The 16,171-nt window shown below is 48.6% G+C and overlaps 1 protein-coding gene across 1 annotated transcript in view; it reads left to right on the top strand.

Annotated features, from left to right (window-relative positions):
* The window catches only part of Kua (Plasmanylethanolamine desaturase Kua), a 542,303-nt gene that overhangs the window by 48,914 nt on the left and 477,218 nt on the right, over positions 1 to 16,171 (top strand). The window contains exon 2 of the mRNA XM_084587753.1: positions 10,274 to 10,393. Within this exon, the coding sequence (XP_084443879.1) occupies positions 10,274 to 10,393 (120 nt within the window). The remainder of the gene's footprint in view (positions 1 to 10,273; positions 10,394 to 16,171) is intronic.

Genomic DNA, 16,171 nt, shown 5'->3' on the forward strand with positions numbered 1-16,171 from the left:
ATGATGGCAGACCTCATCAGTTTCAGTGATTGGTTCTTTACCGATCTTTGCCGGAATTTCCGTGACCGATCCATAGTCGGGTTTAACCACACCCTATATCTTAAGCGTGTTCTTCCTGGATTACTGTTCGCAGTGTGTTAGCCGCTTTTCCAGATGGTTCAGTTTGGTTTTTGTCTACGTCTTCCTCGTTTGAAGTGCCTCGTTTTCTGCTGCTTTCTGCCGGTTTTTAGCAACTTCCTCGTCAGTTTCTTTTTTAGCGTATCTATTGTTCCATAGGCAAAATCAAGGCTTTGGGTGACTTACTTTTGTTAGTTATTTAAGTCACGGTTGTCCCTTTCCATCGACTCACGGGAAATCTTGAGTTCCTGCCTTATTTGTTCTTTCAACTTGGTAAATTTGGCTTTCATATCATCCATCATCTCAACAAGTGCTGGCCTACAGTCCCGAATAATGGAAACGCAAAAAAAAAAAAAAAAAAAAAAAAACACACCTGTGCAGATTTAAGTATTCGTGAGGCTATATGCGAGGCGAAACCACCGATTCTTCCTCTTGGCAGTGGCGACGTAAAGATAATAGGAAGAGCAAGGAACAAACGAACCTGCGCCGTCTGTTGGGCCAGCTTGAAAGTTCAGCACTTTCTAATTACTAATAATTAATAATAATCAATGATAGCGACGCATAGCGACGTTATTCAGAGTGAAAAAGTCGCACTGCACAAAACAAAACATCCAGTACTGAAGCAAAGACTCCGCGTTGACCGCCACGTCGTGAGACGCCCACTTTGATGCTTTGATCAAAGTTTCTTGCAGGTGCTGACTGCCATGCGCTCATAATACAATAATAATAGCATAAGGGATGGAAAGCCCATATGAAGCCTAATACCTACGCGATATATACGGCAACAATAAATAACAAACGCAGTCTCACCGAAAGCTGGGTTGAACAGTGACCACAAAGGATTTACAGTTTACATACTTTTATTGCTAACCTGTCGTTCAAGAGCGGTCCCCCGTGCATGCGCGCTCATGAGTGAGGTGACGCCTCTCATCGCGCCGCACTTGTCCGCTACGTCCAGTAATCGCAAGCGGCACTCCCTTACAAAATGCAGCCTGAACAAAAGCTGCTGTCGTGTCATGTCCCGATAAGTTCATTCTCAAATGGAAAAACACTGCGAAAAGCACGAAACAGAGAAATATATGATGTGAAACTTACATAGCGCTGAATGCGTGTAACTTCTCCCATGGCGTCTCGCGTTTTTGCGCGGTTATTTCGACATGGATCGTAACAAAACATCCAACTTCCGCGTCCTGTTGTTCCTTGCCGTACTGTCATATTTATTTGGACCTATATATAAATACGCACTTCATTCACATGAGCAAGAAACGTGAGAGGGCTCATCTGCGTCTTTTTTTCACTGTTGGAGCGAGTAATGATCCGCACGTTGTACCTCGATTCTTGATACCTTTGCTCCTGGGCTGCCGTCAGGGACGGTGAACGTGCTGCAGAATTTGCTTGCGCCAAAAGCAGTTGTTATGATGAGAAACTGGAGACTTTATATACACGGAGAATTTACAGTATTTACAAGAGAGGTGGTTGGATCTGGCTAACAGGGAAATATTTCCCTCCTCGGCATATCCGACGATGCACAGCATCTAAACCGAGCCTCAGAAGGAAATGTTCTAAATCTCTAAACCTAGCCCAGAAACTTTCTTCTGAGGCTCGGTTTTACCCATTCAGGGACTCGGGACGATCATGCGTCGGCGTCTGCGACGGCGGCAGCCGCGCGCGTCTTTTCACCGCTTCCCAGATTTCGCTCTCTTGGACGGGCGGCTGAAGCTAGCCCACAGAGCGAGTCCGTCGTGGCCAGAGCCAGCATTCGATCGTCTCAGAGGTTGCAGAATATAACGAATACTCCTGCGCGGTGTGAGTTTTAAACAGATATTTCTCAAAAAGAAAAAAAGAAAGAAACACCAGTCTCTGCGCGCTTATTCAATCCACGCTTTGCGCCAAGAGAAACTTCGCCGCGATGGTGCAGTGGTTAGAGCGCTCGGCTACTGTGCCCAAGGATGCGGCATTGAAACCTGGCCTTGGTGTTTCATTGGAGGCTAAAAGCAAGGCGCCCGTGTGATGTGCGATGTCGGTGCAAGAACCCCAGGTGGGCGAAATTTTCGGAGCCCTCATTACGGCCTCCCTCGTAGCCCGAGTCGGTTTGATGATGGTGATATCACGGCCGTGCCCTCTGCAATGGGTGGACGTCGGTTTAAATGAGTCCGACCAAAGCGAAAAAAAAAAAAAAAGTCAGCCTATTTGACCCTCGACCCTTCAAACCAGTCTCGCCCTCCGCATTCCACAGGCACTGACTCGCCTCCTTGCACGTGTTGACAGTGCTTCTCCTCGTGTTGGCGAATGCTCAGCACGTGGTGCTGCAGCGTTTATGAATTCTAAGTGGAAAATGGCGTGTGATTTTAGAATGTGAATTTGTGCGTGGCCTGAGCTTGCTGTGGGAACTATGGGTCGCTGCTTTGTTCAGTTCCTAACTGCAAAGGCAACTATGCAACGGGCCGAAAGTTTCATTACCAAATGACGATCGTACCATTAGTCGCGACGACGTTGACATCTGAGACCCTAAGGTATGTTGTTGCTGCGCGTCGTAGCAATCGTTGAAGGGTAATTAATAATGCATAATCGTGGTACTGAAATTCTGATACGGAGCGGTATAAAAATTCGTGTCGCGAAATTGGCGCTAACCTACATGTATAGGAGTAATAAATAGTCTTATCCATTATATGCTAGGTAATGTTTTTCAGAGATCGAACTGATTTCTGCGTCATGTATTCAGAAATATCGATACATATACCGTCAGACTCCGTGGGAGCACGTGTACATTTACAGGCTGTGTTCTTTCACTTTGATCTAACATTGAGACAAAATTTAGTAAGTGTAGTGTTTGTCGAGTGAATGATTCGGGCCATTGGTGGTTGTTGTATTACAGTAATGAATGATATGGGTGCATATGCTACCACGCACATAGCATAAACTTTTTTCACGACTTGAAATCAAATAAAAAGGAACAAAAATAAACGGCAGGAAATATTTTGGTTTCTCGCGGACATTTCCTTTCCGGTGCTTTGCGGGTATGCGAGCTGCATTTCAAACCCGAATATCTGAGAACATAGTCCCGTCTTTACAGACGCTACGGGTAATACAATAGTAGTAACCATGGTCCTTACAAGGTTGGCTCCAAACGCAGTACCCACGATTTTTCCAAGCAGTCCTGCTTACCTGTCGGACAGCAAACCAGTGCGTCCAGAGCCGGAGGAAGACAGAAAGCGCCTTGAACACGCGTAGTCACAAGAAGCCATCCGGCTTTCAATTTTGCGCACGAAGAAGAGTAGCGCAAAAACAGGCTATCTTCATTTTGAACATCTTCTCTCAAGGCTCCAAGAAATTCAGATTTCTGACTTTTGAACGCTAACACAAGTCGTCTTATTTGTGAGTGTTGACTGCCGTGCCGGTCCACCGGAGATTGGACGCTCTGTAGTGATCAACGAGCGCATGGAAATTGCAGCCTATTAGAAAAAAAAAAAAAAAAAAAATCAGCTTTTCCGAGATAAAGTCGCGGTTCCATTACGAACTGATGATTTGCGTACTATCCAGTCTGCCTTAGACAAAGTGCAGAAATTTAAAGCACCAAATGTGTGCCAGCGAGAAGAAAAATTGAAAGCTTGCTTTAGTTTCCTTTTCTCACTACTCGAAGACCTGGAGAGTGACGAACTATTGCCGCGAGAAAAAGCTGAAGCAATCACTTTTAATGGATCTTTTTCCAGTAGCGCACCCCTCTTGCGGCCGCCAGGCGAAGTACGATTGACAGGAAGGGTTACCGAGAATTTGTGCAGAAATTAGCGGAGTGGCCTTATTTTCCAAACGGTAGTCGAGCGTAGCGCTGGTCTCGCCTAGCCTGTGCAGAGACGCGTGAGTCATCTGTGAACATACCTTGACACACTGCTCTCCCCCCCTCCCCACCCCCCCCCCCTTCCCCCCGTTAAATTAAGCCATGACAATGACAACAGGAAGCCGACGAACCTCGCGGTGTCTTCTCTGTTGAGGCAAGCTGGGGGAAGCGGGGACACTATAATGCGTCCATTCCGAAGCCTTAGAAGATGCTAGCACTTCACGCAATTATTGTGCAGCAGTTCGTCGCCTCGCTGAAACGACAGGGTCGTCGTGTCCTAGAAAAGCACGTGCAGCGAAATACTCCCAATTTTCGCGCGGAATCCCGGCGAAAATGGCGGGCAAGGAGGCTTCACGCATGCGCAGTATCGCTATTTGAAAAAGGTCCTTTAAAGGAAGTAGGAGCCAATAGGTACTCTGCAAAACTCCTTGTGTTTGTAAGCCTTCTTTTGACGATTTCTCCGATGCCTATAGATTCCTTCGTAGTTCTGGAAAAACAGCATAACAATGCCAGCCTTACAAAGGAGCAAAACGAGCAATGGTATTTCAGGTGTATAAAGGAACGAGCAAACACTCTAAAGCCACATGAGAGGGTTTTCACATTGATAGTCGACGAAATTTACCTGCAGCAATACTTTGATTTCAAAGGGGGATCACTGAGCGGGCCGGCGTTAAATTCTTCTGAAGCGGTAAAAACAGCACATGTCTTCATGACTCAGTTTTTACTGTCAGCACATAAAGATGTCGCACATATACTTCCTGTAGCAACTATGAAGCAAGTCAACTGCATGACGTTCTCGTGAAGACCGTTTTGCAATTTGAAAAAGCTGGTCTCACTGTTATTGCAGTCATCAGTCATAACCGACACCAACGCGATAAACAGGAAAGTTATGTCGTTTTTCTCCAAACGAAACACGGTAGACATCGTTTATCCACATCCGGCAGATAATAAGAGGCCACTTTTTTACGTCCAGTGCATTTATTAAAATGTGTCAGAAATAACTGGCTGAAACACACACACGCACACGCACGCACACGCACACGCACCCCCCCCCCCCACACACACACACACACACACTCACACTCACACTCACACTCACACTCACGCACACACGCACACACACACCGCGCGCGCGCGCGCGCGGTACGTGCATTTTTTATCCAGAGTTTAGCAACACGGGGTCGATTGTACATACGGGTTAATGGGGCATCATTTAAGACTCTCCGTGACTTGCATGCTTCTGAACAACAATGCTTGTCAAAATTTGGGTACGGACTGACGCACAAAGCTTTGAACTCTTCAAACTTCGAACGTTAGAATGTGAAATTGACTCTCAAAATATTCAACCCCTTTGTGTGGTTGAGGCGTTGAGAACGCGCGGGAATCAGCTCAGTTTGCTGTACGCAACGGGCACAGCAAATTGCATTGAGCTGATCAATAAATGGTGGCGCTTTGTCAACGTTAAGACCCCTTTGAAGGGCCAACGCCTCGGGCCAGGTTTGGCCTGTACCGCCGGCTCTCTCCACCAAATATTCGAGTCAGAAAGCCCCGCCGGGGTGGCGCAGTGGTTGCGGCGCTCGACTACTGTTCCCAAGGATGCGGGATCGAATCCCGGCCTCGGCTGCTGCTTTAATTTCGATGGAGGCGAACAGAAAGGCGTCCGTGTGCTGTGCGATGTCAGCGCACGTTAAAGAACCCCGGGTGGTCTAAATTTCCGGAGCCCTGCACTGCGGCGTCTCTCATAGCCTGAGTTGTATTGAGACTAAACCCTACAAACCAAACCAAACATCGAGTCAGAAACAAAGATTACAATCCAGGACTCCTTGATCCTCCCAGAAATGAAAGAACTGTGCAAGCCACTTGTGACAATATTTGACGGATAAACGCTTGCAGAACAATGCAAAATTGTTCTAACGGATAAAGGCATTAAAAGTAAGGAGCCCTCCACATAGCAGGATTCTGCGCCCATGCAGCACTGAAGCAGCTTCCATGCGAAGCCTGTGCTACAGGACAGAGAACTGACAGAAATGCCCTCATTACAAGCCTAACTAGCGGTGCTCTGAAATTCCCACAGCCAGCTGTAATTAACGCTGTCTGGCAAACACAATTAATATTAAAAAAAAAAAACTTGCTACAAAAGAAAATTCCACCGGATTTCATGCGGTAGGTCACTAAAGAGACATGCTTATTGCTCGGACGAAGCACCTTCTTTCAGACAACCAAGATATCGACATCTGCAGGAATGGGCATCATCCCGATACGGTGCTGGACAACATATTGCGTGCTGCCGCAAACACGTTGTTAAAGAAATGTGTAGAAATGAAGACCGACAGCTTGAGAACCAGGATGAAGGCAGCAAATGCACGAAAGAGAAAACTGAAAAAACTTTCAATAGAATTCCGAGCCGGCGTGCACATCAACAAATTTGTGGCGCCTGTAAATATGTAAATATTTTGTAACTGTTCAAAAAAAGTCCCGTGTGCACTCTCATTTTTTTTTTTCAATCTACGGATTTTCCTGACCCGAAGCTTGGATTGTACATGAACTGCGTGTAAACTTGTCGCGATCTATTTGTGATCCCCATAGATATTAGGAGAAAAAAAAAAAAATCACATATTCAACGCAGCCCTTTTTTTTTTTTTTTTTTTTTGCTACAGTGCAAGCAACCACGAGGCGCAAGAATTTTACTGTGCCCCGTACCACTCGCACACCGCGCTCCTCCAGCTTGCGCGGGAGGGTCGCAGGAGAACGCCGGCTGGGAAAGAAAAGCACGGTTCGAGCACATTACACGTTAACAAGCCGCTTCTAATTCCTGTCTTATATTTCGATATGAAAGCACCTCAAACAATATCGGCGCATCACCGTGAATTTTCTGACGATCGCTACTATTCGCATTCAGGTACAGTCAACAAAATACGCTGGCTACTGCGTAATTCTGTAACAGTTCAATTTAGCGCAGTGCTGCATATTTTTGTCGCACTTAGTTTTTCTAATCATTTTTTAGGTCTTGAGTGCAAAATAAAGACTGATATGATGATCGTCAGGTTCGAGATTTAATGAATGAAACACTGTGCTCAAAGTGCCTGACACATCAATAAATGGCATATAAGCAGTGCTCGTTGAAAGCCGTACCTGTAAGTATTTTTGGGCCTTTACCTATAGCGCGCAAGCTTTAATGAAGCGTATAATTTATGGAAGGTTGTAAGCGCTCGTCTTATCGCATTTCACCCATTTACTATTCTATACACGCTATGAAACGTGTCATCTTCACGATCCGATCTATCATCGCGGCTAATCACGTTGGGAATCCTTTCAGCTTTAAGGGATCTTAATGAAGCATTACCTTTAAGAGCAGAACATGGTTCACAGTCGTAACTCCTTATGTCCAAGACAGTGGCTGAAAAGCGTTTTGAAATTGAAAAAAAAAAAAAAAAGAAAAAAAAAAGAAAAATGCATCAAAATTTTTGTGCCGCTAAGTTATCTACCGCAGTTTTTAAAACTCCGGTCCAAACTTTGCCTATTTTTGACTTCGCGAGAAGAAACTATGCTGGCCACGGTGATGAGCTTGATGATGGCGACAAACTTATGGGAACGTTTTTGGTCTCAGTTTGCCCCCTACCCTTTGTTATAAAGGGACTTCGTCCTATCGCATCACTGCATCTTTCTTCCTTCTACCTCGATAGCTTCCTTCCTTCGTTGCTTCGCGCAGGAGAGGAGACATCCGGGACACGGCTTCGCCTCGCGTGCTCACTCTTCTGACGCAAACTCTTGCGTCCGTGACCACGTCGAGGCGCACGCTCGCGCATCCGACGGCAGCGCGAGGCGTTCTGTATTATTCAGCCGCGGAGCGCCATCGCCTCGGGGGCCCCCATCATCTCGCGGCTTCGACATAGCTTCGGTCCACACGGGGCCTTCGCGGACTGCCGCTTGTGTACGCTCGGTGAGCCTGCGCTGTAGCGGTAATTGCAGCGAGCGCATACGCGTGGCGGTGTGTTATATAGGCCGTGAAGCTGTTAGCGGGCGCAAACACCGTTAGCCACCTTCTTCGGCTTCGAGCGCGACCGTCGTATCATATGAGCCGCACCACTGGAACGATCGTAGTAGGGGTTATGCGCATATAAAAGTTGGATTTTAGCTCCAGCAAGCGCTTGGAGCTTGGTGATTGTGACAGGAGAAAGTGGCCTGATTCCGTAGGAAGGCGCGGGATGTGCGCACCGTGGCGGCGTCTTTTGCTGTCTTTGGAGGTCTGTCGCGCGCCTCGAACGCTTGTTTAGCTCGGTGGGAGTCACGTTTGCTGCGCACTTCTATGCGTCGATTTTAGCTTCAAAGTGCAGGCCAAAATGCGAGTTTTTGCGACTGGAGTGTGAAACGCATCTCTTACATGTCGCTTTTTGGAGTGAGGCGTCCGTTCCTATATTGCGTGTAGTCGCGAGCAGCCACCTGTCAGTCGCGACAGAACGTTACCTGCCATGGTCAGCAGGTGGCAGAATGGAGAGATGGAATTCCCCGCGTTTAGGACAATGGCAGATAGGATGAGAAGCAATGGGGGGCTTGGGGACTTGGGATGGGTGGCGAGGGCGAAGGTTAGCTAGGAGAAAAGCCGAAGGGTGACTAGCATGAAGGCGAAATGATGATGGCGAGAACGTAGAAATTGGTTGGTTGGTTGGGGTCTTTGGGTTATTCTCGGGGCGGGATACCGGACACGGGTTATGCCGGCCTTAATTCGCGGCGGCACTCTTGGTGTCCGGGGGGAAGGGGAGATGGAATGTTGGGAGGGGAGGGGGGGGGGGGGGGGGTCATCATCGTGGAGTCGCTCTCGTCGTCGTCCTCGTCATCGGCTCCGTCGCCAGCGCTGTGGCCAGCAGGTCAGCAGGCCCGGTGGTGGGCTACAGTCTTGCAGCCAGGCCAGACTCCTCCAGGAAGGCCAGCAGGAGCCGGTGGGCCGCCAGGGGGCTCCTGGCCGGGAAGAGCAGGTGGTCCTCGGTGGCAGCAGGAAGTCCGAGGGCCCGGTAGCCAGCCTCCATCTTGCGACGTCGGTGGTGGGAGTGTGCCGGGCACACACAGAGGAGGTGCCCCAGCGTTCCTGCATCACCGCAGGAGGGGCATGCTGGGTAGGGGGCCCGGCCACGGACATACAGCTCCGTGGGTGTCCAGGAACCTCCGGTGCAACGTAGAAATGAGGGCGAGAATGAAAGTCGGAGGAGGGGCCGGACAGTGAGGAGGACAGCGGCGAAGGAGGGAAAGGTGGAAGCGTAAGCTTGAAAGTGAAGGAACAGGGCGGGGAAGAAGGGTCAAGCTCAGTTTGGGCCAGCTGATTCGTAATATTTGACGCGGGAACGTTGACGCTTCTGCTGTGTCAGTTGGCGTTATGTGCGGAAAGTCACGAACATACTCTGTCATGCGGGAGTTGGCAGATAGCATGGTTGTTTGCAGGCACGGAGGCAGTGTTCATCTAAGACCCAGTTGCCAAGTGGCAATTCCCTTGGATCCTGACATGCTATACCCCTAGGCCATGCTCGGACGTTGGTACGGCTTGGTTAAAGCGGGGATTTATATCCACGTTGGATGGTCTTTCCCATAGTGTGGTAAGCTATGTATGTTTGAGATACGGGAAAGCGTATCCGAAAGGGGAGCCGCAGACGCGGTTGCATTATGATTTTAAAGACACAGCCTAAATGTCCCCAAAGTTTTTCAGCGGTGAAATATTTCCCCAAAAATGGAAACGTGCCCACACCTCCCACGCGCCGCTCGAGGCGTGGTTAGCGTGGTAGACTGTGTCATGCCGGCGCTTCCTTCATGAAAATCAAGAACTGGGGAAGGAGTGTCAGTGGAAGGCTTGGTTTGGTTTGGTGTATGGGGTTTAACGTCCCAAAGTGACTCAAGACTATGAGGACTCCGGAAATTTCTACCACCTTGGGTTCTGTAACGTGTACTGACAGCGCACAGCACACGAGCGCTTGCTTTGCTTTTGGCATCCATCGAAGAGTGGCCGCCGCGGCCGGGATTCGATTCCGCGACCTTGGGCACAGCAGTCGAGCGCCCGGCCTGACCACTGCACCACTGCGGCGGGACGCGTCAATTGAACGACTGTGTTATGAGAAAGTACAGAGTAGGCTATAACTGCGCGCACACAGAAACATGTCTCGCTCAAATTCTTCGCCTCAGCATGTCGCAAAAAAAAAATAATAATAATAAAAAAAAGCCTTGCACAGCTTCACTCAAATTACGCATTACCGAGTATCGTAATTGTTTGCCACTTTCCACTCCTCCACATGACACTTCGAGTGTGGGCTGTTGACCAGTGTGTCGTCTGTCTCGCAGGGAAGCGCACCCAGGAGACAGTGTGCATCGCCGTGTGCCTTACGCTGATGGGCTACAACCTGTTCCAGCTGCTGCTGTACTTCCAGGCGTCTCGCTGGAGCACCATCGTCGCCGCCGCACGTGAGTCGCCTCTCCCTTCTCTGTGTGAGCTAGGCCACTTCCTTGGGGCCTTTGCCAAGCAGCGTTTGCAGGTGCACCGTAACGGTTATTTGCGGAAAGTGTCACTTGCGCATTCGGTCAAATTGTAGCGAAGAGAGAGGCCCCTGACATCGGCGCCGCAACGAGCAACGCATTTACGCGGTGTTGTCCAACTGCAATTTACCGACAGCTGTTGGTGGACGACAACGACATTTTTCCGACAAGCATCGTGTTGGCGGACGAAGTTCCGCAGTCTGACTCCGCCTTAATGTATCCGCATTTCAAAGCCTAGTATAAGAAATTCGTTGGTGCTGTCAGAAATTTGACAAATCCATACGACGACAGTTGACGACGATCATTTGGGCCATACGGTTTTCACCTATTCTATATAGAACCAACTGGATGGCCCAGAAACTATGATTGTTTTTGTTTTTTTTTTTACCCGCAATCGAGAAGCCCATTCGCACCTCTTATTTCTTCGCACAGCTTGCTCCCAGGCACGCGAATATTTTTGCCGGATAGCGCTGACTACTGATAACATATTCTTTCGCAAGCCCCAAATGGCGTGCAGCAGTGTATGCAGCGAGCTTGCGACACTGGGCATTCCAGGGTTAGAAGCCATTGACCCTACCTGAGGCAATTACAAAGATTGATGTGCAGAAAAGTTGCAACAAAAGCATAGTAAAAGTGTATCAATGCAAGAACAAATAATAAAGGTGAGCACATGTAACACACAGATCGTTATTCACAAGAAATTATATAAAATGTAAGGCTACTATGCATCATGCAACAAAAATTTGATGAAACGCACGAAATATCACATAAACGCAAAAGCAAACATTTCAGGTACACATGTGAGAAAACTGCGCATGAACAGAACCAGCGCAACAAGAGTCTCAAGTAGCTGAAAACAAAGTTATAGGAAGTGTTATCAACGAAGTGTCTGAACAGGTGTCCGCGAAAGGTGTCATAGCGCAACCCTCTCATCATCATAGCAGCCCTCTTATGACAACTTCGAGTCATAACAGGGTTGTGGCATACGCACCGCCGGGAGTGTACTCCACGCGACGGGCAGCAAAGCGAAACATTCCAATGCCCTCTGTAGCGTAACAGTGCACCGCGAAAAGACGACAGACGTAGAAAGGGTACACAACGCAGGCGCTATGTCAGTCGTCTTTTTGACTGTCATGTCATTAATCACTGTTACCGACTAGCCCAAGTTTCCACCCTTGTGAAGCCATCTATAGGCGACATCTGCAATCTATCTGATGGGGGCTTCTGTCGGCGACCGTTGTTGTTTGTCTGCGATGGTTCCGAAAAGATAACTCGTCACGCAGTCACCGAGCGAGACGCACGCCTTGAAGTTTCTATAAACGATATAATTTGGACTTTGAATCGTGCTTGTTCTAAGCGACGTAACAGCAAATTACGCCCGGTGGCTTTTTTTTTTCTCTCTCAAGGAATGCATTGCGCTCCCTAAGGCTGCCGCCGTCAGCACTTCGCAGTAGAAATGTTACGCGGACTGTAATGGTCCAGGGCCGCACGCGACTGCGAAGGACTCCGTAGAGAAGCGTTCCACGAAAGTCGACCACATGGGGTTCCTCAATGTGCAGTGACAGCGCATAGGACATGTGGGTGCTTTTTTTTTTTTTATTTCGTCCGTGCCTAAAGCCGCGCCGCGGCCCGGACTCGATTCTGCAACCTTGCGTTCAGCCAGTGAACGCCAAAAGCGAGGCCGCGTGCACGCTGACAGACGCGCCTTGAGGTTTTGTCGTTACGTGGCCTCACTCGGACGCGCGGCGGCGCCTTGTCTGTTAACGATCAGACGGTGGACACGTGAGCTCTATCACTGTTTGTGACGGGCGATGCGGCCAGATTTATCTCCAGTGGCCGCAGCCACTCGAAACTGTTTCCGCATCGTTCCGAAATGTTTTGTACTTGCTTTTGGCTCCTTATCTGAATCTTTTTTGCCAGCTGCAGTTTTAGCGCGACTCAAGCGGCAAATTATCGCCGCCGAGTTGTTCTTTTGTGTGAGCGCGCGCGCGTGTGTGTGTGCGTGTGTACGCGTGTGCGTGCGTGCGTTCGTCCGGTGGAGGGGGGGGGGGGGTCAAGTCAGCCCAGTACACCGTGGCCTAGTAGCAAGTTTCTTTGGGGAGCCCTTCAGTGTCTTCCTTACTAAAAGACTGCCGTCATGACTACGTGACAATAGGTTCAGTATGTCCAGACCGAAGCTTACTGCTACTACTACTACTTCTACTAAGCTCAGTATGATACGTGTTGCGCCGCTGTGATCGGCGCGGTTACCTCCAGCGCTGGTTCCCTCTGGCTGTTGATGTCGTGGCTCGCTGACCGCAAATATTTCAGTAATCTTTCGAACAAACCTCGCATGCTTCCCGTGTTTGCCCTCTGATGATATTGGCTACGTGTGATGTCCGGTTGTTGCTGCTTATGTCAGTATTTAATTTGCTGTTCGCGATAATACGGCAGGAACTTCGTGTACAAGACAAATTAAAATTTGGCGGATACATCTTTTTTTTTTTCTTTTTTTTTTTGGGGGGGGGGGGGGGGGGCACTAGCCTTCTTAGTTATGAGACTTCTTGTTTAATCTCTGTTAAATAAGTTCGCTTTCCGTAATTCTCATTTCTTCTTTCCGACCGCTTGGACTTGGAAGCTGATAGCAAGCGACGAGGCGGGTTTGAGGCCCTTGTTTAAAAAAATATTGACGTCGTGCCCGCTTTCACTGTCGGCCTCCGCTGTTTCGCTAACGCTGGCCGTGCACGCTCGTGTGCAGGTAACAAATTCGGGACGGGGCAGTGCTCGGCTGGCGCCATTTGTTTTCGCGGTTTGCTGAAGAGGAGGCACTCCGGCATTTTTCGTATGTGCGTCACTATCGCTGAGAGCAAAACATGTTCCATTCTTATAAAAGGCGTATGCCTTTTGTAAGAATTGAAAATGTTTTACTGCTCCTTCCGGGTGAGTTAGAACCCGCGGGTTTCGAAAAAAAAAAAAAAAAAGATATCGAAGCACACGTCACTTAAAAAGAGAAAAATGGCCGTGAAATAAACATCCTCGAAAAAGAAAAGAAAAACGTCAGTGACCGCGGCTGTGGTGGCCTGTGCCTTTTTACTATACTTTGCTGCGTCGACGTATATACATCACAAAATGTTTTCTGTCCAGGTGTTTGTCAAAAGTTTTGGCTCGGGCATGGTTGGTTGAGTTCATATTCCTGGTCAGCGGTCTGACCATGAAGGTGTCTGATTTCAGCACCAATTTTTGTCGTTTGAGCGTGTACGTGTTTAGTAAGAGAGCATGGCCTGTCTTGGTTACCCCCGAATGTAGAGGTGTAACGGTTGCTTTGTACTTATGCGTGCACCTCGAATGTTGTGCGTAGAAGGTGCGAATTGCTGCAGGAGCTGACCAATCTAGCTTCACCCGTTCGTTTTGCAGGTCGGCCGTCTAAACATTTCGATGACTGCAATCCTTATTGGGCCCCATCGTTGCACCTGGGGTGCACGCACAAAAACAAAGCAACCGCGGAACCGCTCTAGACTTAAGCCACAAGACGTGCGGCTGCGAAAAAGTGAACAAATTGTCCAGTGCGACGTACGGCCTGCCATACATCGATAATCGTTAACGTGCCTGACACGAAATGGCGTGCACGCACTTGGTATTCGTCCGGACTGCTGTGATTGCCGGCCATTTTCACTTTTGTCTGAGCCATTCTTAATCCAACCTCTCCTTCATCTCCCCTTCAAGTGGGGAAGGAAAGTCCCTCTGAAGCCATGGGGGACACGTGAACACTTCGCACGGACGCCTGACAGTCTTCGCCCTCGTGGCAGCTCCAGTGCTATTTGATTAAAACAGGGACGGAATATTTGTTCGCCCATTTCTCGTCGCTGGTCGTGTGTGCCCTTTCCAAAGCTCGCTGCGGAGAGAGAAGGCTCGACGACTATCGAATGCGAGGGTGCAAGAAATGAGGGACGTAATTTGCTGAAGCCGGCCGATCTGCATCGAAATGGAGTATAGGCGTTTCGCCGTTAACCAAGCACTTCACCCGAAAGTGTACGTCTCTCCATGCCCTCAACTGCAGCGCATATGCCACCGTGAGTTTCCTTATCGCTGCTCCAGTGTGTCACTGCATATAAATAACCCTTTCGTATACACTGCGCCCGGGACCTCTGTCATTAATGTTTGATGAAAGAGCCGCGCTTGCTTACCGGGAAACCCCATCAAACTGCACGCTCCTCTTGCACGGCAGGTGTGCAGCTTTGCAAGGTGCACACGCTCAGCAGCTTCTGTCTGCAGCAGCTGGCATGCGAGAGCGGTTGCATCCTTTCAAAGGATGGCGTTGATGTGCGTCAGAACTGTCCGTTAATTTCAGGGCAACAGAATGGACTGAACATTATATGCACGAAGGGAGCCAAGACCGGGAAAAGCGTAGGGGATTCTTTTGTTTCGTAGTTTCGATGAATAGAAAATGTTGAGGCTATAAATATGCATATATTATAACCAATTTCTAGTTTTAGGCCCTATTTGAGAACCGAAACCTATATTGAACATTATTCAGTACGGGACTCGCATGCTTTTCCGCATTTTAGTATGGAGCCGGAGAAGCCGCTTTGCGAAACCAGGGGATGGGCGGGGCGCCTTATTTCTTTATCGCTTTCTCTCGCTGCAATTTAAGCCGTGAAGGTAGTATCTAAAGCAAAACCCGGAATTTCGCATGCTCAGCTGATTTTTCTTACTGCTGAAAGGCCAAGATATACGACGTGGTCTATCATATTTAACGATGGCAAGTTCTACGTACCCTATATGCTCTTCTAACTTCATGGGAGGAGCGAGATTGCTTCACTCCTGTGTAAAGTTGTGAATGTTTTCTTGCGCTTCTGGTTGGAAACTTGGAAAACATACGTAACGAAGGCTGTTCGGCTTATGGGCTTCCACGTGCTTATACCTCCTTCGTGATCGTTTTTTGCGCATTTAAGGAAAGCCAACGAAATATGAAAAAAAAAAAAAAAAGAAAGAAAACAACGCACGAGCTCTGTCACGTGACATATTTCGCGAGCTTCAAGTGCCGGAAACAACGGCCACGTCGTATACCTATACGTTGGTAGAAAAAAAATTGGCTAGGTTGTCTCCGAACCCTCCCACAAGTTGACGAAACCCACGTGGGCCAAAACTGAAAAATGATTTTGCAGAACTCATCTTAGTTAATTAGCCAATTGAGTGGAATGTAAAACTACTCTGGTGAGCGTCACGTGACGTCAAGATATCGTTTATTTCGCCAACTTACCTGTGCCACATTTTTTTTTTTTTCAATTCTTATTTGTTCAAGTTATGTATATATTATATGCCGTGTGTCCCAGCTAGCTGTCGTCGGGGTGACAGTTGTGCATGACCACACTTAGAATGGTTTTGGTCGGTTTTAAAGGGTTTAGCGTCCCAAAACGACTCCGACAATGGGGGATGCCGTGCAGTGGAGGAATGCGGGTAATTTCGACTGACTGGGTTTCTGTAACCTGCTCCGACAGCGTGCAGCACACGGGCGCCTTGTATTTCGCCTCCATCGAAAAGCTGCCGCCGCTGAACCCAAGGGCGCGGGAGGAAATCCCGAACGCCGCCGTTGAAAATGAATTCCGCGCGCGCGTCCTTGTGTTCAGCAGCCGAGCGTCTTAACCACTTAGCCACCGCGGCGGGTATTTAAACTTTGAATGCTTTACGAGCTGTTTTCTTGCTTGACTTTCATGATGAGGTTATTAA

This window comes from Amblyomma maculatum, chromosome 1 (assembly GCF_055883805.1).
Source record: "Amblyomma maculatum isolate TAMU_Amacu chromosome 1, ASM5588380v1, whole genome shotgun sequence".
NCBI classification, from domain to species: domain Eukaryota; kingdom Metazoa; phylum Arthropoda; class Arachnida; order Ixodida; family Ixodidae; genus Amblyomma; species Amblyomma maculatum.